Source organism: Triticum urartu, unplaced genomic scaffold (assembly GCF_003073215.2).
Source record: "Triticum urartu cultivar G1812 unplaced genomic scaffold, Tu2.1 TuUngrouped_contig_1502, whole genome shotgun sequence".
In the NCBI taxonomy this organism is placed as follows: Eukaryota; Viridiplantae; Streptophyta; class Magnoliopsida; order Poales; family Poaceae; genus Triticum; species Triticum urartu.
This window is the reverse complement of record NW_024111940.1, coordinates 54,757-79,021: the sequence shown is the minus strand read 5'-3', so window position 1 is coordinate 79,021 and position 24,265 is coordinate 54,757. Positions and strand designations below refer to the sequence as shown.

Sequence of the window (24,265 nt, the reverse complement as noted above, 5' to 3'; positions counted from 1 at the left end):
TAAATTGTATTATATTTTTACAAATGCACCTTCTGTATATACTTTATAGTGTACCCTCCATAGAACAACAAACACATAATTCAGTTCACGCTTATATATACACCAGCAGCTGTGCTGATATTGCATAGTGGAAATTTCACTATAAATTATTAAATTATGAATATAATTTGCATGTAACAGATGATTGCATGCCTCAACATGCATGTATAAAGCTCCTGATTTTCATGGTCTTTTTAACTTGACCGAAGCATGTGTGGCTTGTGGAAAAACGCGTCCAGCAGCGCTGCATTGAACAATCTCAGGTTGTCTGATGTTTTCATCCTATGGTGTCCTCAGGCTGTAAATTGTTTTATATAGTGTATATACTATCCTCTAAAAAGGAAAAAACAGAATACTGCACTTATTAGCTTTGAGAAAACTAAGAAAAATAATAATAACAACATGAGTACCAAAATATCTCATACCATCCCGAGCGCTCTCAGTTTTCAAGGCAGTATTTTTCCTCCAATTAGAGAATAACACAGGCTGTACATGAAATTGTTTTGGGGATTTTCTGTTACTACATCATAGGCTGCTCCTATCCATTGCTGATGTAGAGAACGCAGAACCAAATCATGCACGCCGGTCTGCTAATAACCTGGATATTGGACGATCCTCTCATGGCTGAGCGCTCTCAGTTTTGAATACTCTCGTACCTAAGCCTTCATATATGTGGCAACGGCCTACCTGCAAAACATTGTTGCCAACCACCACCAAATTCTGCGTCTCGTACCATGTCAATAACCAAGTTAGGACAGACTCAAGAAATTGTACCTGTGTTTAGATCTAAGTAAATATCATCTATATAAAGGGGTGCCTTTTTCTCGCTCTTCACCTGACCATTGCTGGAGTACATAATTGTGACGTGAGTTGATAATCGACTGTCTGTTGCATCCTTGTGTGTTAGATTGATGGGTATTGTTGATGCAATTCTGCGGTGTGCTACCAGCCCCAAACACATCGGGCATTACCACAACCACGGTAGAAGCACACAAAACCTATGATCAGGAGAGGCCATAGGGACGAAGAGGCCACCCTCACCTCCTGCAGCCGAAGCAAAATACAATGAGGAGAGGCTATGGGGGCGCACATGCCGCCAATCCTCATGAGGCCGAAGCAAGGCAGATCAATTGAAGGTTTGGGGAACAGGATGCCAGCGAGATCGAAACGCATAGGTCATGGGGACGCAGAGGACTAAGGAGGGGAACGCATATGAGATGAGCTTCGCATATGCTCTCGAGCGAATCGTGATTCCTGACTTCGTGAGGATGAAGGAAAGGGGAGTACGTTAGGATTATCTGGTTGATCTCCTGCTTGATCTAACGGTTATAGATGGATCTATAGATAGCGGCCAGTTTTATACAACCAGGAAAAAAGAGAAGGGAAAGACCTTTGATACGTACACAGGTTGATCCAGGGAAAAAAAGGATAGATGAAACGTGAGAGGTTGGGTCATATTTTTAGACATACATACGTGACAGAGACATACAATATTGACAAAGAAAAAAAGGGCACAAGAGTAACGTAAATTGTAGGAGTTTTTTTATTAATGTGGGGATTTTCAGGATTGATCTACACCATAATAATTCGGCCCCACAAGATTAACGGTTCCTAATTTCTGATTAACGTGTGAAATTCTAGGAAGTCTAGAATTAGTATAGGTATAGATGTCTATCTAAGTGGGAGTTCTTAAGTAATATGATTAATTGAACTTAAATTTATCATGAACTTAGTCCTGGTAGTATTTTGCAAATTATGTTGTAGATCAATAGCTCGCATTGTTGCTTCCCTGTGTTTATTTTGATATGTTCCTAGAGAAAATTGTGTTGAAAGATGTTAGTAGCAATGATGCGGATTGGATCCGTGATCTGAGGTTTATCCTCATTTCTGCACAGAAGAATTATGTCCTTGATGCACCGCTAGGTGACAGACCTATTGCAGGAGCAGATGCATACGTTATGAACGTTTGGCTAGCTCAATATGATGACTACTTGATAGTTTAGTGCACCATGCTTAATGGCTTAGAATCGGGACTTCAAAGACGTTTTGAACATCATGGACCATATGAGATGTTCCAGGAGTTGAAGTTAATATTTCAAGCAAATACCCGAGTTGAGAGATATGAAGTCTCCAACAAGTTCTATAGCTAAAAGATGGAGGAGAATCGCTCAACTAGTGAGCATGTGCTCAGATTGTCTGGGTACTACAATTGCTTGAATCAAGTGGGAGTTAATCTTCCAGATAAGATAGTGATTGACAAAATTCTCTAGTCACCATCACCAAGTTAGTAGAACTTCGTGATGAACTATAATATGCAAGGGATAACGGAAACAACTCCCAAGCTCTTTGTGATGCTGAAATCAACGAAGGTAGAAATCAAGAAAAACATCAAGTGTTGATGGTTGACAAGACCACTAGTTTCAAGAAAAGGGCAGAGGGAAGAAGGGGAACTTCAAGAAGAACGGCAAGCAAGTTGCTGCTCAAGTGAAGAAGCCCAAGTCTGATCCTAAGCCTGAGACTAAGTGCTTCTACTGCAAAGGGACTGGTCACTGGAAGCAGAACTACCCCAAGTGATTGGCGGATAAAAAGGATGGCAAACTGAACATAAGTATATTTGATATACATGTTATTGATGTGTACTTTACTAGTGTTTATAGCAACCCCTCAGTATTTGATACTAGTTCAATTGCTATGATTAGTAACTCGAAACGGAAGTTGCAGAATAAACAGAGACTAGTTAAGGGTGAAGTAACGATGTGTGTTGGAAGTGGTTCCAAAATTGATATGATCATCATTGCACACTGCCTATACTTTCGGGATTAGTGTTGAACCTAAATAAGTGTTATTTGGTGTTTGCGTTGAGCATGAATATGATTTGATCATGTTTATTGTAATACGGTTATTCATTTAAGTAAGAGAATAAATTGTTGTTCTGTTTACATGAATAAAACATTATATGGTTACACACCCAATGAAAATAGTTCGTTGGATCTCGATCGTAGTGATACACATAAACATAATATTGAAACCAAAAGATGCAAAGTTAATAATGATAGTGCAAACTTATTTGTGGCACTGCCGTTTAGGTCATATTGGTGTAAAGCGCATGAAGAAACTCCATGCTGATGGGCTTTTGGAATCACTTGATTATGAATCAGTTGATGCTTGCGAACCATGCCTCATGGGCAAGATGACTAAGACTCCGTTCTTCGGAACAATGGAACAAGCAACAGATTTGTTGGAAATCATACATACTGATGTATGTGGTCCGATGAATATTGAGGCTCGCGACAGGTATCATTATTTTCTGTTCTTCACAGATAATTTGAGCAGATATGAGTATATCTACTTGATGAACCATAAGTCTGAAACATTTGAAAAGTTCAAAGAATTTCAGAGTGAAGTGGAAAATCATCGTAACAAGAAAATAAAGTTTCTACGATCTGATCGTGGAGAAGAGTATTTGAATTACGAGTTTGGTCTTCAGTTAAAACAATGTGAAATAGTTTCACTACCCACGCCACCTGGAACACCATATTGTAATGGTGTGTTCAAACGTCGTAATCGTACTTTATTTGATATGGTGCGATCTATGATGTCTCTTACAGATTTGCCGCTATTGTTTTGGGGTTATGCATTAGAGACAGCTACATTCACGTTAAATAGGGCACCATCTAAATCCGTTTGAGATGACACCATATGAATTATGGTTTAGCAAGAAACCTAAGCTGTTGTTTCTTAAAGTTTGAGGTTGCAATGCTTATGTGAAAAAGTTTCAACTTGATAAGCTCAAACCTAAATCGGAGAAGTGCGTCTTCATAGGATATCCAAAGGAAACTATTGGATACACCTTCTATCATAGATCCGAAGGCAAGACTTTTGTTGCTAAATTCGGAAACTTTCCAGAGAAGGAGTTTCTCTCGAAAGAAGTGAGTAGGAGAAAAGTAGAAAACTTGATAATGTAATTGTACCTTCTCCCTTATTGGAAAGTAGTACATCACAGAAACCGGTTTCTGTGACACCTACACCAATTAGTGAGGAAGCTAATAATGATGATCATGAAACTTCAGATCAAGTTACTACCGAATCTCGTACGTAAACCAGAGTGAGATCCGCACCAGAGTGGTACGGTAATCCTGTTCTGGAAGTCATGTTACTAGACCACGACGAACTTGCGAACTATGAGGAAGCAATGATGAGCCCAGATTCCGCGAAATGGTTTGAGACCATGAAATCTGAGATATGATCGATGTATGAGAACAAAGTATGGACTTTGATGGATTTGCCCGTTGATCGGCAAGCCATAGAAAATAAATGGATCTTCAAGAGGAAGACGGACGCTGATAGTAGTGTTACTATCTACAAAGCTAGAATTGTCGAAAAAGGTTTTCGACAAGTTCAAGGTGTTGACTACGATGAGAGTTTCTCACTCGTATCTATGCTTAAGTCTGTCCGAATCATGTTAGCAATTGCCGCATTTTATGAAATCTGGGTAATGGGTAAACAAAACTACATTCTTTAATGGATTTAAAGAAATATGATGCAACCAGAAGGTTTTGTCAATCCTAAAGGTGCTAACAAAATATGCAAGCTCCAGCAATCCATCTATGGACTGGTGCAAGCATCTCGGAGTTGGAATATACGCTTTGATAAGTTGATCAAAGCATATAGTTTTATACAGACTTGCGGTGAAGCCTGTATTTACAAGAAAGTGAGTGGGAGCACTACAACATTTCTGATAAGTATATGTGAATGACATATTGTTGATCGGAAATAATGTAGAATTATTCTGCAAAGCATAAAGGAGTGTTTGAAAGAAGTTTTTCAAAGAAAGACCTCGGTGAAGCTGCTTACATATTGAGTATCAAGATCTATAGAGATAGATCAAGACGCTTGATAAGTTTTTTCAATGAGTACATACCTTGACAAGATTTTGAAGTAGTTCAAAATGGAACAGTCAAAGAAAAAGTTTCTTGCCTGTGTTACAAGGTGTGGGGTTGAGTAAGACTCAAAGCCCGACCACGGCAGAAGATAGAAAGAGAATGAAAGTCATTCCCTATGCCTCAGTCATAGGTTCTATAAAGTCTGCCATGCTGTGTACCAGATCTATTGTATACCATACACTGTGTTAAGAGAGGGAGTACAATAGTGATCTAGGAGTAGATCAATGGACAGCGGTCAAAATTATCCTTACTGGAATAAGGATATGTTTCTCGATTACGGAGGTGACAAAAGGTTCGTCGTAAAGGGTTACGTCGATGCAAGTTTTGACACTGATCCAGATGACTCTAAGTCTCAATCTGGATGCATATTGAAAGTCGGAGCAATTAGCTAGAGTAGCTCCATGCAGAGCATTATTGACATAGAAATTTGCAAAATACATGCGGATCTGAATGTGGCAGACCCGTTGACTAAACTTCTCTCACAAGCAAAACATGATCACTTTTTGGGTCTTAATCACATAGCGATGTGAACTAGATTATTGAATCTAGTAAACATTTGAGTGTTAGTCACATGGAGATGTGAACCAATCACATAAAGATGTGAACTATTGATGTTAAATCATATGGCGATGTGATCTAGATTATTGACTCTAGTGCAAGTGGGAGACTGAAGGAAATATGCCCTAGAGGCAATAATAAAGTTATTATTTATTTCCTTATATCATGATAAATGTTTATTATTCATGCCTAGAATTGTATTAACCGGAAACATAATACATGTGTGAATACATAGACAAACAGAGTGTCACTAGTATGCCTCTACTTGACTAGCTCGTTAATCAAAGATGGTTATGTTTCCTAACCATAACAAAGAGTTGTTATTTGATTAATGAGGTCACATCATTAGTTGAATGATCTGATTGACATGACCCATTCCATTAGCTTAGCACCCGATCGTTTAGTATGTTGCTATTGCTTTCTTCATGACTTATACATGTTCCTATGACTATGAGATTATGCAACTCCCGTTTGCCGGAGGAACACTTTGGGTGCTACCAAACGTCACAACGTAACTGGGTGATTATAAAGGAGTGCTTACAGGTGTCTCCAAAGGTAGATGTTGGGTTGGCGTATTTCGAGATTAGGATTTGTCACTCCGATTGTCGGAGAGGTATCTCTGGGCCCTCTCGGTAATGCACATCACATAAGCCTTGCAAGCATTGCAACTAATGAGTTAGTTGCGAGATGATGTATTACGGAACGAGTAAAGAGACTTGCCGGTAACGAGATTGAACTAGGTATTGGATACCGACGATCGAATCTCGGGCAAGTAACATACCGATGACAAAGGGAACAACGTATGTTGTTATGCAGTCTGACCGATAAAGATCTTCATAGAATATGTAGGAGCCAATATGGGCATCCAGGTCCTGCTATTGGTTATTGACACGGAGAACGTGTCTCGGTAATGTCTACATTGGTTCTCGAACCGTAGGGTCCGCACGCTTAAGGTTTCGATGACAGTTATATTAATGAGTGTTTATGAAGTTTTGATGTACCGAAGGAGTTCGGAGTCCCGGATGAAGATTCGGGGACATGACGAGGAGTCCTCGAAATGGTCGAGACGTAAAGATCGATATAATTGGACGACTATATTCGGACATCGGAAAGGTTCCGAGTGATTCGGGTATTTTTCGGAGTACCGGGGTAGTTACGGGAGAAGTAATGGGCCTTGATGGGCTTTTTAGTGGGAAGAGGAAAAAAGGCTGCTGCGCCCCCCCTCCCCTCTAGTCCGATTGGACTAGGGAAAAGGGGGCCGGCCACCTTTCCTACTCCTCCACTTCCTTCTCCCTTCCTCCCCTCTTGATGGACTCCTACTAGGACTTGGAGTCCTAGTAGGACTCCCATCCTGGCCGCACCTTATGCCTTGGCCGGCCTCCTCCTCCTTCATCCTTTATATACTGAGGGCAGGGGGCACCCCATAGACACACAAGTTGATCCTTGAGATCGTTCCTTAGCCGTGTGCGGTGCCCCCTGCCACCATATTCCACCTCGATCATATCGTTGTAGTGCTTAGGCGAAGCCCTGCGTCGGTAGAACATCAAGATCGTCACCACGCCGTCGTGCTGACGGAACTCCTCCCCGAAGCTTTGCTGGATCGGAGCCCGGGGATCGTCATCGAGCTGTACGTGTGCTAAGAACTCGGAGTGCCGGAGTAACGGTACTTGGATCGGTGGATCGGGAAGAGACGCACCGACTACTTCCTCTACGTTGTGTCAAACGCTTCGTTGCGAATCTACAAAGGGTACGTAGATCATACTCTCCTCGTTGCTATGCGATCACCATGATCTTGCGTGTGCGTAGGAAATTTTTGAAATTACTACGTTCCCCAACAGTGGCATCCGAGCCTAGGTTTTATGGTTTGATGTTATATGCACGAGTAGAACACAAGTGAGTTGTGGGCGATATAAGTCATACTGCCTACCAGCATGTCATACTTTGGTTCGGCGGTATTGTTGGATGAAGCGGCTCGGACCGACATTACGCGTACGCTTACGCGAGACCGGTTTCCCTGACGTGCTTTGCACAAAGGTGACTTGCGGGTGACTGTTTCTCCAACTTTAGTTGAACCAAGTATGGCTACGCCGGTCCTTGCGAAGGTTAAAACGGAGTCAAATTGACAAACTATCGTTGTGGTTTTGATGCGTAGGTGAGATTGTTCTTGGTAAGCCCGTATATTTTCATTAGATATAATAGCCTGCTTATGTGTATATTTTATTAGGTATAACAGGTCAACATAATATTTGGAAAAGAATTATTGCTAGGAAATCAGCATAATATATTTTTGGAAAGTAATCATTGACCGTTGAGTGTACTAGTGCATGCAAATGAAAAATGGGAAACTACTATTTCACTGATTGCACGTCATGCACTAATAAAAATGGCTTGCCATGTTTGGGCCACGCCATGTACTAATAAAAATGGCTTGCCATAAACAGCCTAGGTGCCCATGCACCTAGGTGCCCCAAACATTTTACCTACTAATAAAAATGGCTTGTCATAAACAGCCTAGGTGCCCATGCACCTAGGTGCCCCAAACATTTTACACACACACACACACACACACACACATATACTACTATTTCATTGATTGCACGTCATGCACTAATAAAAATGGCTTGCCATGTTTGGGCCTAGGTGCCCAGGCACCTAGGTGCCCCAAACATTTTACCTATATATACTAAACGTAAATGTGTACATCGTTTTAAGTTTATTTTACCTATTTTGACATGATTTTGCTTGCGCAGGATGATACGTTGATTTTGACAGACCCACCTCGAGGGATCGTGTTGGCAAATGAAGTTTACTTTGAGACCAACTTGAAGATCCGGTGACATGGAGGCGCAACCAAGGATTTCAGCAAAGGCATGATATATCTCAGTAAGGCCCGCCTCCCTGTGGACAAGAAGACCATCAAGGTGGGTCTATCCAGCTGCCTGAGCCGTGTTGAAGTTGAATGTGAAAACGTTGTGAGACCCGTGGAGGCTACAATTGCAATCACTATATTGAAGGGGGCCTGCAATCTCGGGCAAGTATCAGCTTGGGCTGAAGGGAACTACAGGCAGCGTATTATTCTGTATAGCAGTGGTGATTCAGGCCGTGCTGCTGGCGGCCCTGTGGCCTTGGCACGCCATGTGGTGGCTGTCCCAGTGGATAAGAAGGTGGTGGTCAGCCTTGTCAGTCTTACCGACGAATGCAGCTATGTCGACGGTCTTACCGAGGAAGGCGAGGACGCTTTCATCACTCTGAGGCCTTCGTATCAGGGCCGTGTTTACAAGATGGGATGGGGTCAGGTGCAGGTGCAAGTCGTGTGGACTGCGGTTCCAAAGAGCAACAAATACAAGATGGATGTTGTTGGAAATGTGATGCTCTTACACTAGCATGATGGATGTTGGTGTGTAAGCTGGATCATAATCCTACTTGTAATTTAAGACTTGACATGGGAAATCTGCTGTGAAGCAAATTTGAGTGCTAACTAATTAGTGCTTGTAATTTTATTCTTATCAAGTTGGATAATGGGTTATTACTGGGAGAGGAGCAATTACAACTGGAGTTGAGTTTTCCTTTTTCCTTTCTAAAAAGCACTAGCATTGCATGCTATGCTGGTACTACTTTCATGCTATTTCAGAAAATTGAGTTTTCCTCCACATCTAGAAAAATCGAGTTATCACAGCAATAGCCCCTCTCCATTCCCCCACTCAGATAGCACAATTTGGGACAGATGTTCACCGGTTGCTCTAGATTACACAAAAACGTTTTAAAGTTTTAACTACAGGAAAATTCCACCCCAAAATATGCTCTAGATTCTCTCATGATCAAAATATGTGTTTCTGAGGAACCAATGTGTTGATTTTGAGATCCAGTGCGAGTGTCGTGATTGAATTACATCTACGAAGTAAATTTAACCACAAAAACAGGCTCAAATTGGTACCACACTTCAGTTTCATATATATCACATAAACCACATACATATTAATTCAATAGCTGTTTGTCTAGTCGAAATAACACCTTACATTTTGGATACCGTCAGAAAAAACAGCAACTTTTATCACAGCAATAGCCGCTGGTTTGCCACAACCTTAATCATATTAGATCTCTTCCTTATAGGGACAGCTGTCCAGGCAACTTTCACCTCCACTTCAGCACAGCACATCCTCCGATTGACCATTTCTTGGGAATGACCTAGAGTGAGGGCAAGGTGTTCAAGTGCATCGCCACCCACAATAAAGAGCGCCAGCTTCTGCTCCCGTGTGACAGCAACAACACGACGATTCAACGGAACAGAGCCACCGTCACCGATTACCGTCGGGCCACCCGCTGCTTCGTATAGAATGATATGATCCTTGAAGTTTCCAGGAGTCGAAGCAGCTACCTTTGAGATATTGCACGGCCCCTTCAAAACATTTATTTCAATTGTGGCTTCCACAGGCCAGTAGACCTGTGCACATAACAACTCCACCCAACTCAGCCAACTACCTAGCCCAAGAGTCATGGTCACCTTGCCTTCACAAAGATGGACCGAATCGAATTCTACCATGCCTTTGCTAAAGTCTTTGTCCGCACAACCATCACACTTGATCTTTAAATCGATCTCAAAATAAACACTGCTTCCCGGGACAAGCCCTCGACACGGATCTGTCAAAGATAACATATCATCCTGCAAAAAAAAATAAGTTGGAAATTTCGCGTTGGACACCACCAAGAGTCAAACACGAGTACGGAATAAAGACGCATACTGGCGAGCTGATGTGTTGGGGATCGTCCCTTTCACGCCGAAACAGATAGACACATCTGTAGTCCACAGAGTCCCTTGCAACAACGGTGCCAAATATGTCGACCGGAAAGCCAACATCTGATTCCCTTACCTTCAAGGAAACGACATTGACACATGATCTCACGACCGACTCACGCGTTGGCGTTTTGTTGTTAAGCGGTGGGCCACGGGAAAAGCTAGCTGTGGATAAAGGCCACGATCACAAATCAAAGCCAGCATACAGTGTTTGCATCCAATAAAGACCTTAAAGAAAAAGTACGTAATGGAACGAATAATCATCAAAATACTCACTCTCTTTATCCAAGTCAAAGAAGGCTAGGTTGAAGTCGTTGAATCGATGACGTACTAAACCATTGATCTTGGGCTCGTATCCGGTGAACTCCTGGCAACGAACTATGTGGAGAGCCTGTAAGGCCTTATCTACCAATTTTAGCTCTAGGTTCCACCAATTTGCAATGATTCCCATAGCTGCCAAAGCCTGCTCACAAACACCAAAGAGTACATGATGGTAAGATTTTGCATCCAAGCCACCAAGGAATAATAAGACTAGATAATGGTACAGTTTTGTTGTTGGTGTCAAAATGAAGACATCATCAAGTGGTATTGCATCTGAAGAGTGAAAAGACATCATAAAGGGACATACCGTGTGGCTAGCACAAGATCCACTTGAATGCTCTTCATGTAATTGCGGAGTGAAGACACCCCTGATGTTTAGTATATCACAGATCTCATGTGGCGACTTGCCCTTAATCTTATTGCCGAGAGTCTGACAGGTCAGTGCAAGCAGTCCTTCGATTTTAAGTTCGTTGGAAGCCTGTTAATAGTAATACAGTGCTTAAAGACGTGAAGAAAAAAAATATGGTGCATGCACACAGTTGCTGATTGTCATTGGAGAAGATAGAGGAAACAATAAAGGCGCAAAACACTGCTTATGTAGGGCAGTCAGCAGAAAATTGCTTTTCCGAGAATACATTCACAGACTCTTTGTGCGTCATTTGCGAACTAGGGATATTAGGCTTGGCTAGACAATCATAAACTCACTCATACGTATGAAACACAACACACATAATAATCTAATAACATGTAATGTTGGTTCTTTTTATTTACTGATGAAGGAGAAATAGATTTATGTGTAAGAACGTTTGTACCCAAACAATAGCTCCACCGGTATTTTTTGCGAAAACAATATGGAAGGCCCCTACCGAAGTTCAAAAAGGCGCTATTAATCATTGTTTTTAAGCCGTCCCTAATGTGTCGCTTAGGCGTCAGGGTGCTCCCAGGTCACAGGGCATCGGCCTTGCCTTATGCATATGCGTAAGGCGTCCGCCTAGGCACCATTCTGCCCGCCTTAGGCAAATCAGGACGCCTCAGGCAGGGCTGGGACTTCAGGCGGGAAACAGATTCTGGGCGTGAAGAAAAGAACGGGAACCAGAGTTCTTGGTGCCAACAGTTACGAGCAGGGGGAGAGACAAATCGAACTAGTTCCAGTTTTCCCCCATCCCTACCTTTGGCGGCTGGAGCTGAGCTTCTCCCTCCTCCTCCTCTCCGGCACCTCCCCCTCCCCCTCCTCTCCTGGCAGATCCTCCTCCCACTCCTCTCCTACAGCTTCACCCCTCCTCTCTGGCAGATCCTCCTCCCGCTCCTCTCCTACAGCTTCACCCCTCCTCTCCGGCAGATCCTCCTCCTCTCTAGGACAGCAGGCAGCAGCAACCAGCTTCTCTCCCTACTCTCCGGCAGATTATGCTGCTTAGAACTCTCAAAGTCATCGCCGATGCCTTGCCTTACACCTTAGCGCTTAGGCGCCCCCCAGCGCCTTGCCTCACCTTACCGCCTTAAAAACATTGCTATTAACCATGTGCACTCAGAAACGCGTGATGCACACCTAGGCAGAGTGCCTTTCTAGGTGAAGCGCGATTCGGCTGGGGAACAGCGAGAAAATGGGATCAACGGTCAGGGCGGGACATACCAAAACCTAGGCTCGTTTTAGCTCTCTGCCGCCCTTGTCCTCTTCTTGCCTCTTGGCTTGCTGCTGTTGGTAACAGTCATGGTCTTTTGCTGCTGCTGTGCATTGTGGCTGCTGGTCATGCTCCCTAGCTAGTGTGTACAGCCCGTCCCGCTGCAACGCTGGCAACGCTAGCCCGCGCGTAAGCCTGGCCCATCCGTCAGCAGCTGTAGGCTGGTCATGCGGCCTACAGGAAAACGAGCGATCAGATGTTGACCACGGTGATTAAAAGGACGCTGGCGTCGGCCAGCGAGGCACAACGAGCGAGCCGGATGAATCTGAACCAGCGATGGCGCTAGATCAGCGGGTTGCGTAGCTTGATTTATATTGTTCAATGTAGCTGCAAGTTCAATGAAACGGGGGGGGGGGGGGGGGGGGGAGATTTGGTATTCTTATGTTTTTGTGGCTGAGAACTACTACTTCACAACCCATGTTCTGCCCGCAATGTACGCACAATTTAGGCCTAGCGTCTCCCTGAACTTTGGCCCCGACTGGGCAATTTTGGTAAAAAAATTAACAAACAAATTACTCAAGCAACAGCACTTTCAATTTGTGGGGAATCGAGATAGAATTTCTCAGATATATAAAAGGGTAATATACTTCCCTCCGTACCAAAATAAGTGTCGCTGAGATGGGACCGGAGGGAGTAGATAATTGGATTTTGTGTGACAGACAGAATCAACAACAAATTTAATTGCTGAAGCTTACCAGGATGAGATCGTATAGTGTCTCGAGGCCCGGGTCGCCGATGAACTTGGCGATGAACTTGGCGTCCCAAGCGCTGACATCGTAGCCGTCGGAGTAGGCGTGCTTCTTGCAGTACTGGAAAACCTTGGTGAGTGTTTTGCCGCCGACGTCGACGCGGATGGGCTTGCCGTCGTAGCAGACGGTGTCGCCATCGATGACCCAGGATTGGCTCGCCTCCAGGTCCGACACCACGAAATTCATGCCGTCCTCGCTCTGGACTAGGAACGTCTTCGTCGCCCCCTCCTCCGCCGCCATCTTTTTTTCTCCCCCCTGCGCCGCCGCCGCCGCCGCCGACTTCTTTCTCCCCACCCCGAGCGAGCGAGCGAACGATCGATTCGCCGTGGACCTATAAATAAATATATCGGGCTGGGCTGTGGACAAGGCCTCCGATTCCAGCTCCGAGACCGACCCACCCACAAGGAGGATTTCCTCAGCAAATATTTTCTTTAGGCCAATCGCACGACACTTCTTGTATCCCACAATATGTGGTTTTTGTTGAATATATAAAACTTGGCTTTGCCCTAAAAAAGCAAATATTTACAGGCATGAATATTTTTGTTACAGGCATTAACAACTACCTCTCACAAAAAAAGGCATTAACAACTAAACAACAACACTAGGCCCGATTTAAAAAAAAATCAAAACGCAAAAAATATTTTTTATAAAAAAATAATGTTTTTCAAACGCGAGCCATTTTCATATTTTCTGGAAAAATAAAATAAAAGCTCAAACATTTTTCAAAATCCCAAACTGATTTTGAATCTATGAACTTTCTTTGAAAATTCTGAACAAAAAATAAAAAACAATAACAGTTTTTGATACTACAAACTAAATTTGTAAACGCGAGAATTTTTTGGATTTTGTAAATTTTCTGAACAAATTAAAAACAACAGCATATGTTGAAATTCCAAAAAAAATATTTAAAATATTACAATATTTCTAAAAAGGAAAATTAAACTTTAAAAGTAAATTAAATAAATAAAATTATTATTTTTTAAAAGAGAAGCAAAACAGTGAAAAATGAAGAAGAAAAATGGGAAAACCAAATAAAATAAAACAAGCATAAACGAAACAGTTCAGGAACCAAAACCAAAACGAGCATACAAGTTTAAACGGGTCGGCTCAACTGATAGCTAGCTTCACTGGTTCTCTGCGAGCGTTCGGCATTTTGATGCTTATCACATGGCCGAAACATAACTCACGACAGATTATCCAAAAGTAAAATGAGCATAGAGGTCAGCAGTGATTAGTCCTGGCCATGGGCAGCCCGGCCCGAAAAAGCCCGACCCGGTCTGACCCGATGCCACTCCCGGGCCAGGCCCGTGCCCATCGTTTTCACGTTTTCCTAAAGGACGGGACGGGCCGGCCCGAAGCCCGACAGGCTTTTACGTGTTTGGGCCGGGCTCGAGCCCAGAAAACAGGCCCGACAGCCGGGCCTGGGTTTTTTGTGTCGGGCTTGGTTAGGCCCGGCCCGAGGTATGGCCAGGTATAGCAGTGATGCTCGATAGCAACAAAGGATTTAGTAGACCAGTTTGCCCTTCTGCAAAAAGACTACGTCTGGTTGGAAGGCCTTGTGAAGTTGTGATTGAACACACAAGATAAACTCTCTCTGTCCTATTCTCCTCGACAATTGATTCGCCGACCAGTGTCGATTGTTGACATCAGATTTTGGCACGACCTATAAGGCAAATAAGATGACCTCGAGTAAAAGGGTTTTCAGCATGAAAAATTTCACGTCGCCGAGTGGAACAATTTTGATGTTTCGCTTATCATCATCCGACCTTATCTTAGGGACCGAAATTATACTCCGAGTGGCAAATTTAGTGTTCCAAGTGCTTTTCGGTCGATTAAGCCTTCAAGACGACCTCGGATGAAGGAGCGGTCAATATGGATTGTCTTCGTCTCGTCGAGGCAATCGATTTTCATATATAAATCATCTCAATCCTAATTTATATGCAAAAAAATTGAAAGAACAAAATTTGGTATTGTGAACAATTTCTTCTTGAACAAAATTTGAGAACATGGACAATTTTCAAAAATCCCCGAACACCTTTTCTGGAAAACACGAATGTATTTATTTTTATTTTTATTTTAATAATCAAGTTTCAATAAAAATATAATTTGCACCATTTAAAAATGTTCATGCATTTCAAAATAATGTTTTGTGATGTTTCAAAAGTAATAATATACAATGGACCAAAACCGTAACATGCAAGTAAATGTTCGTGATAATTTTTTAAAAGAAACTTCACGTATTTAAACAAGACATGTCATTTTCTAGGAAAAAATTATGCAATGTAAATAAAATGTTCGTATAATTTTTTTGAAAAGTTTCATACCATTTAGAAAAATGATTAGTGGGAAATTGAAAAATGTTTGGCATGTATTACAAAAAGTGCTCGGGCTTGTGTTCGAAAAAATATTCATCATGTATTTAAAAAATGTTCAATTTGTGGTAAAAAAATGTTTCCCATATATACAAAAAATTATACGATGTGTATTACAAAAGCGAACATGTATTTGCAAAAAAAAAAATACAACTATATAGGGGTACTAGGTTGGGAACGAGTTGCATGGCGAGAGTGGACATGCAATTATGTCAGGCATTAGTTGCATGTTTGGCTTCGACATGCAACTGAGTCAGATGGGTTTACATGTTGGGTTTGGACATGGAACTAGGGGTCAGGGCAAGTTGTGTGTTGAAAGAAAGCACAAGCCTATTTGTGTGACAAAGGATGGGCTTGCAACTGGGCAACTACGAGATGAGTTGCGAGTTGAGGATGGACATACATCTGGGATAACTACAAATCATGAGGCCAGTTGCGAGTCAAGAGTGAAGTTGTGAAAGTGCGTTATATCGACTAGAGGGGGGTGAATAGGCGATTTTTACGAATTCTTCACTAAGGAATTTCAGGGTGAGGAAATTCCTAAGCGAAGAACTACTTGCAACGGAATAAGTACTCAGATGCTAACATAACAGAACAGAAGCATGGTCATCGTGATGAAATGAAAGCAAGCACATAGTACAGAAAGCGTAAACACAGGATAAAGCAGGATGAAGACAAACAGACTGAAGAAATTGAACTGAGGAAATTGAGAAAGTATTCAGTCAAAGTCTTCAAACAGATATGAACAAGCACACAACACAATAATGAGGAAATGAAAGACTTGAGGAAATAGAACCAGTTGGCTTGGTGAAGACAATGATTTGGTAGACCAGTTCCAACTGTTGTGACAGTTGTACGTCTGGTTGGAGCGGCTAGGTATTTAAACCTGAGGACACACGGCCCCGGACACACAGTCATCATCGTATTGTCCTTGAGCTAAGGTCACACAGACCTCTCCCAATCACTCGTGGTAAGACTTCAGGTTACTTCCAAACCTTCACAAACTCGGTCACTCGGCGATCCACAATTTCCTCTTGGATGCTCTAGACCATGACGTCTAACCGTCTGGAAGATGCACAGTCTTCAAAGGTAACAAGCGTCGGATCCACGCAGGATCAATCTCTTCAGTGATGCTCAATCACTTTGGGTTTGTGGGTGTTTGGGTTTGGGTTTTCCTCACTTGATGATTTTCGCTCAAAGTCCTCAGAGGATGGGATGCTCTCAAATGACAAGTGTCAGTTTCTCTCGGAGCAACCAACCGGCTAGTGGTTGTAGGGGGCGGCTATTTATAGCCTAGGGAGCAGCCATTACTTGTAGGCAATTTGGGACAGCTGGGTAGATATTTTGGGACAGCTGGCGCGTAGCACAACAACGGTCGGAAATTTGAGGCTCAAATTCCCCTCAGGGCTATCATGTTCCTCACTTGTAGGCAATCCGCACTGGCGAATTCCTAACTCCTCAGTCAGAACAAATTCCTCAGAGACCAGAAGAGCTTCGTCTCTGTCATTGAAGAAATTGACTGAACTGTATGAGATTTCCAATGGCTTCACTCGAAGGGTTTGGGTCAGACTTCGTAAACCGGGTCTTCACCATCGCCCAGGCCTCCCTAGCGCCTTGTCGGCAGGCCGATATCTTCCACAACCGGAAGCGCCGGCGAGCTCCCTTAAGCTGCTCCGCAAGCTCTCCAAGGCCCTCGGGCATGGAGTGGGAAGGCCATAAGGCTTGGGCAACGCCTCGCATCGCCTGCCGAACTCGCTTGTGCAGTTGCAAGAGATCGGGAAGAAGGTCACCGTAGAACCGGGCATCTCCTCTGCAGGACAACCTGTTAGCATATCTACAGACATTACTCTGTTAGTTGACTTCCTCGCCGAACTCTTTTTTATCAAAGTTCGTTTAAGCACTTACTAAATATGCCGCGTCAAAGCCGCTGATTCTCCTTAGTGGAGTCCGACAGCTGGCCACGAACATCTTTTAGTTCAACGTCCAACTTGGTGTAGGCATCCTGAAGATTATTCTTCTCCTGCCTCACCTTTGTCAGCATACTCTCACCGGCCTTTAGCCGGCGTAAGAGTTGTTGCCTCTCCGGATCGAGTCCGGCGCCATCTGCAATATGATTTGTCAGATTTGCACCCACGCCACAAAATACTAATCTTTCGAAGTGTATCTTACCAGAGGGGGTCTCTTTGGGCTCCCCTGCCGCGGCTAGTGCGGCCTCCAGTTGGGCTTTGCACTCTTCCAGCTCCTGGGACAGTACGGTATTCTTCTCTGTAAGAACCTGCATAACAAATGATCCTTAAATCAGTTACTCTAACTGTTTCAAGTCTCGGGGGCTACTGGTATATATATATTTGGCCAAAATTTTCTTACCCATATGTCTTTTACATACTGCTCCGTGGCTCTGGCTAAACCATTTTGAGCGGCACAGAGGTACGCATCTCCCGAATTGAAGGCATCTAAGGCCTCTTGGGAGAAACAAGCGTCGCGAAGTGCTGTCCGGCGACGCCTGTGGTTCATGGCACTCTCCACCTCAGAATTTGTGGCAGACAGCCTGTCCGCATCCTCTGTCGAAGGAGCGCCTGGTGCGCGCCTTGTGCTCGCCTCCGCTTCCGGGCCAGGCGTTGGAGCCTGGATGGTGGAGGCGCGATTGGCAACCTCTCCGGTGTAGTCCGGCGAGGTCTCTTCGTCCTGAAGATAGCACGAACGTTAACATGCCCTGACAGAATAACTCCAGGAAAACAGAGGGTGCACTATACCTTTGCGCCAGCATTTCAGTCCGGACTTCATTCCTTTTTGCCCTACGGGGCTCTGCGGCCCCTCATTGGCTGGCCGCTGTAGGTTCGGCCTCCTGCCTCGGAAATCTCCCCTGCAAAACACGGTTGTCGTTAGAAACACCGAAATGCGTGAGAATGGAATTCCTCTCAAAGGAATGAGACTCCGGTTTCTGTCACCTGGGAGGCCGGGATTAACCCTGGGTAATCAGTCGTGATGGCTACCAAGGTATTGTCCTTGCTTAGCTGATAGAACACCCTGTCGATAAAGCTCCACCGATATGTCCGGATCCTCTTCGGAGCCCGGATCGAGGGACCGTTCTGGGTCCTCGGGCTGTGGAGGGCAGCTGCTTATATTCTTTACCTCCTGTCGAAGTTGCTGCATTGAAGTCGTTAGACTACCTATCTAACCACGGGAGTATAAAACAAACGGGCAAGCGCAATTGTTCACTTACCCAACTTGGAGGATCGTTCATACTGAATCCGGCCCGCGGATTGACGCGGAGGAATTCCTCCTTTTCTCCCTTATACAAAGAGGATAAGATCTTTTCTAGAGCGGCGGCCGAGTCCGGCCCTTTACGACCGTAACGGGTGGCGTCATCCTTCCCGTTGAATTCCCACATTGGGTGGCCTCTATATTGAAGCGGCTGCACCCCCCGCATGATGCATGCGGCCATGACTCCAATCATGGTTAGTCCAGAATGAACCAATAGTCTTATCCGGCCCATCAGGTAAAGGACGTCTCTGTCGCTTTCTCTCTGAGAGCTCCGCGCACGCCAGCTCAAGCGTTTCTTCAATGGAGCACTGTCGAACTCAGGGAGGCCGACCCGGATAGGGTCCGGTAGAGGGACCATCTATATAAAACCATTCCGAAGGCCAGTCCTCGGATGCTTCCTTTGGGGTTCCGGATAGGTATCCGGTCCCAGCGATGCGCCATACTTGGGCTCCGCCCACTTGGTATATGGACCCCTTTTGAGAACGGGGTACCAGGTAGAATAACCTCTTCCACAGTGCGAAATGAGCCTCAACGCCTAAAAATAGCTCGCAAAGGGCGACGAAACCCGCAATATGCAATACGGAGGCGGGCGTAAGATTGTGAAGTTGGAGGCTGTAAAACTCCAGAAGCCCGCAGAGAAATGGGTGAATTGGGAATCCCAGTCCCCTTAATAGATAGGGGACGAGGCACACCCGCTCTCCTTTAGAAGGATTGGGGGTGCTCTCCACTTGTTTTCCGCCATTGTACGTGGCGACACCGGCTCGGACCAGAACCATGTATGCCTGAGGGAGAAATCCCTTGGCCTGAAGCGACGCTAGCTTGCTATGCGGAATGGTGCAGCTCTCCTAGTCCCGGGGTTTGGGACCGGAGGGGCGAGGGGAGGAGCTGTGATGGCTGGTCATGTTGGAATCAACCTTTGCTGGAAGCGCTCTGATGATAACTCGCGGAAAGGAGAAGATGTGGTTTGGACCTAAATCCCCATCTCGTTAAATAGGCGGCTCGTTTATACGGCTAGGGGTGTGAATGCAAGAACGCCCCGGTTTTCGCATTTGTTTTACATGTGGAAGACGGCCATTATTGGGCATGGAAGCCGAGGAGCACTACATTACAAGAATCGGACATTATTCCTACAGGTACACAAGATTTGGAGAAGAACCCGCCTTGCAATGCCGAACAATTTGCGCGCCGGACTCGTCGTCATTGAAGCCTGGTTCGGGGGCTACTGAGGGAGTCCTGGATTAGGGGGTGTTCGGGTAGCCGGACTATACCTTCAGCCGGATTCCTGGACTATGAAGATATAAGATTGAAGACTTCGTCCCGTGTCCGGATGGGACTTTCCTTGGCGTGGAAGGCAAGCTTGGCGATGCGGATATTCAAGATCTCCTACCATTGTAACTGACTTTGTGTAACCCTAACCCTGTTGGGGAACGTAGTAATTTCAAAAAAAAATTCCTACGCACACGCAAGATCATGGTGATGCATAGCAACGAGAGGGGAGAGTGTGATCTACGTACCCTTGTAGATTGACAACGGAAGCGTTTGGTTGATGTAGTCGTACGTCTCCACGGCCCGACCGATCAAGCACCGAAACTACGACACCTCCGAGTTTTAGCACACGTTCAGCTCGATGACGATCCCCGGACTCCGATCCAGCAAAGTGTCGGGGAAGAGTTCCGTCAGCACGACGGCGTGGTGACGATCTTTATGTACTACTGTCGCAGGGCTTCGCCTAAGCACCACTACAATATTATCGAGGACTATGGTGGCAGGGGGCGCCGCACACGGCTAAGAATATGATCACATGGATCAACTTGTGTCTCTTGGGGTGCCCCTGCCTCCGTATATAAAGTTTCAAGAGGGGGAGGCCGGCCGGCCACCATAGGGCGCGCCAGGAGGAGTCCTACTCCCTCCGGGAGTAGGACTTCTCCCCCAATCCTAGTTGGAATAGGATTCGTGAGGTGGAAAAGAGAGAGAGAGAAGGAGGGGGGAGCCGGCCCCCTCTCTCCTTGTCCTATTCGGACTAGGGGGAGGGGCGCGCGGCCCTAGCCCTGGCCGCCTCTCCTCTTCTTCCACTAAGGCCCATTAAGGCCCATTTAGCTCCCGGGGGGGTTCCGGTAACCTCCCGGTACTCCGGTAAAATCCCGATTTCACCCGGAACACTTCCGATATCCAAACATAGGCTTCCAATATATCAATCTTTATGTCTCGACCATTTAGAGACTCCTCGTCATGTCCGTGATCACATCCGGGACTCCGAAAACCTTCGGTACATCAAAACGTATAAACTCATAATATAACTGTCATCGAAACCTTAAGCATGTGGACCCTACGGGTTCGAGAACAATGTAGACATGACCGAGACATGTCTCCGGTCAATAACCAATAGCGGGACCTGGATGCCCATATTGGCTCCTACATATTCTACGAAGACCTTTATCGGTCAGACCGCATAACAACATACGTTGTTCCCTTTGTCATCGGTATGTTACTTGCCCGAGATTCGATCGTCGGTATCCAATACCTAGTTCAATCTTGTTACCGGCAAGTCTCTTTACTCGTTCCGTAATACATCATCTCGCAACTAACTCATTAGTTGCATTGCTTAAGTGATGTGCATTACCGAGAGGGCCCAGAGATACCTCTCCGACATTCGGAGTGACAAATCCTAATCTCGAAATACGCCAACCCAACATGTACCTTTGGATACACCTGTAGAGCTCCTTTATAATCATCCATTTACGTTGTGACGTTTGGTAGCACACAAAGTGTTCCTCCGGCAAACGGGAGTTGCATAATCTCATAGTCACAGGAACATGTATAAGTCATGAAGAAAGCAATAGCAACATACTAAACGATCGGGTGCTAAGCTAATGGAATGGGTCATGTCAATCAGATCATTCAACTAATGATGTGATCCCGTCAATCAAATAACAACTCTTTGTCCATGGTTAGGAAACATAACCATCTTTGATTAACGAGCTAGTCAAGTAGAGGCATACTAGTGACACTCTGTTTGTCTATGTATTCACACATGTATTATGTTTCCGGTTAATACAATTCTAGCATGAATAATAAACATTTATTCATGATATAAGGAAATAAATAATAACTTTATTATTGCCTCTAGGGCATATTTCCTTCAGGAACGGGGGGGGGGGGGGGGGGGGGGGGGGGGGGGGGGGGGGGGGGCGGAGGACGACGAGGGAGGAGCGATGGGAGGAGGGTTGCTCGCGGAGGAAGGAGAAGGGACGAGGGGGCGGACGGAGGAGGAGGGAGGGGAGGAGGGACGGAGGGAGTACCTCAGTGGAGGACCAGCGCGGCGGCGGCGGCGGACGATGGCGGCGGCGGACGACGGGTTAGGTGCGGGCAAGAGTGAGTGAGAGGGTCGGGCGCGTGGTGGGGATAAGGTATGGTAGTAGTAGCGCGGGTCCGCGAAAAGCGCTACTGCTACGGAACGTAACAGTAGCGCTGGGTTCAGATACACGCTACTGCTAAGTGGGACTAGCCATCTGCTTCCAATACAAACATAGCAGCAACTTGTTTTTCTAGCATGCGCTACTGCTAAAATAGTAGCAGTAGCGTGGTTTATTTACACACGCTACTACTAAGTAGCAGTAGCGCACTATTTTGTCTAGCGCTACTGCTAAGATGCTGTGTATAATATTTTCCCTAGTAGTGCTCGCCGATGTAGCTACCCTGTGCGCACGGGCGTGTACCGTGCACACGGGGTCAACTTAGCCTGTGCGGACGACCCTCCCAGCGAGTTGGTTGTGACTTTCCTATTTCGCCCCTCCACTGCATCCTCACCTCCAGCAACCTATATATCTCATGCCTAGGACATTTGTTAGCGTTAGCAAAGTGTATGACATGATCTAGAGAGAGCTTTGCCCATCTACCACTCCTATTGGAGATCAAGACCTCCTAGGAGAAGATCCCAAATGGTTATCAAGACCTCCTCTTGGAGAAGACTATCATCAAGACCCCATCTCCTTTGGATTTGAAAAGAACCCTACCTTTGTGCTATTTTCCTTTGGTTGTTCTTGTATTCTTGTGGATCTCATGTATACTATTCTAGTGGATGTGTGATTTGGATTTATTTAAGTGAATTTCCCTCTTATGTTCTTATTGTTCTTCCCTTTCCCCCCTTCAAATGTGAAAAGATCTCCAATTAGGATTCCATCCTAGAACACTGTCCCAGAGAGTTTTGGCGAGGGAGGAATTCATGGTGGAAGTGGTGTGGACATGGATCGGAGGCAGATGACTGCCGCTATGGCCGGGGCTGTGGTTTATATAATAATGATGGGTAGAAGAAGGACACACGGGTGGCGCCGGAGTAGACGCCTCAGTAACCGCATGTAATTAATGTGGGCGGCAGACGGATGGACAGGCGGTGGTCATGTTGTTTGAATGTAGAGCAGTCGCGTGCACAGGAAGTGGCGCGAGCGGCGTTCTCTCCGCCGACACGCTACTTCAAAGTCGGCGCCAGTGAGTAGTCAGAAGCGGGCTTGGGAGCAGTCCGAACTCCCGGAAAGCCCCCGCATTTGTCTACGGTTTGCAGGGAAAACGAGTCCATACCGTCTAGCGGACCAATATAGACCCGGGTTAGATGGTTTCAACTGGCTGATACAGACCCGTGTTAAATGGTTTCGACGGTCCAAACAACGTGGTATGGACATATATTAGTGTGACCCGACCTAATCGTGCAACCACTCTGTGAATGCAGATGCAGGAGACGAGGCAGGCGTCCTACCATCACGGTTGTAGTTCTCGCTCAACTCAAGATACACTACAACAGTTTGGGTCGTTAGTTGTATGTATAATAGCATCGACATATACAAAAAAAAATCTCCCGCAAATACCAACATATTTTATTGCATGCATGCAGTCAGGCTAATCATATATAATTATTATCCCTAAAAAAATCATACAATTATTAATGACAAAAGAAAATGTAACTAGGGAATAGAGTAGTACAGTAAGAGGGTGTTTGTTTCCAGGGACTTATTAGTTTAGGGATTTAAAAAAATCCCTATAAGTCCTATCTAAACCAAACAGAAAGACCTTATAGAGACTTAAATGGGCATTTGGGACTTATGAAATAAGACTCAAGGAGGGACTTATAAGAATTTATAGTTGTAATATGGTCTTATAAAGATTTATAAGTTCCAGGAACCAAACAGGTAAGGACTTTTTAGGAATTTGAGACTTATAAGTTGGGACTAAAAAAAGTTTCTAAGACTTATGAACCAAACAGGGCCTAATAACTAAGCTACTGGAGTAGTTCCGGAGGAAAGACCCAGGTTAGCTCCTCCGGCTTCACTAAGCCTAGGTATATGTTGTACCAATTGAAATTATTCCTCTCGGCACTTACACTTTGGGGTCTCATATCAAATAAATCATCTGAGTCAACAAAATAGATGGCACCTTTTCCTGTCTCCCTGCTGATGCTTATGCAAGCAGCAGAGATAGACTTGCTGAATCGTCTGCTCATGAAAAGCACCTGGTCCTTTAGCCCGTCCTTCACCGGCACCCACATGGCTTCACTCAT

At 44.9% G+C, this 24,265-nt stretch overlaps 1 protein-coding gene across 1 annotated transcript; it reads right to left on the bottom strand.

Moving 5' to 3' along the window:
* Window positions 1-9,467: 9,467 nt before the first annotated feature.
* Window positions 9,468-13,377, bottom strand: LOC125526709. Its single transcript, XM_048691350.1, has 5 exons — window positions 13,028-13,377; window positions 10,961-11,131; window positions 10,609-10,795; window positions 10,280-10,497; window positions 9,468-10,200 (listed from the first exon to the last, which is right to left on the bottom strand). Exons 1-5 carry the CDS (start codon window positions 13,319-13,321, stop codon window positions 9,592-9,594), a joined length of 1,479 nt encoding a protein of 492 aa, XP_048547307.1. The 5' UTR covers window positions 13,322-13,377; the 3' UTR covers window positions 9,468-9,591.
* Between the last annotated feature and the right edge of the window lie 10,888 nt (window positions 13,378-24,265).

Coding starts and splice junctions, on each gene's coding strand:
- LOC125526709 (XM_048691350.1), bottom strand. CDS start 13,321: ATGGCGGCGGAGGAGGGGGCGACGAAGACGTTCCTAGTCCAGAGCGAG. Junction 11,132..13,027: donor CACTATACGATCTCATCCTG/GTAAGCTTCAGC, acceptor TACTATTAACAG/GCTTCCAACGAACTTAAAAT. Junction 10,796..10,960: donor GATCTTGTGCTAGCCACACG/GTATGTCCCTTT, acceptor GTTTGTGAGCAG/GCTTTGGCAGCTATGGGAAT.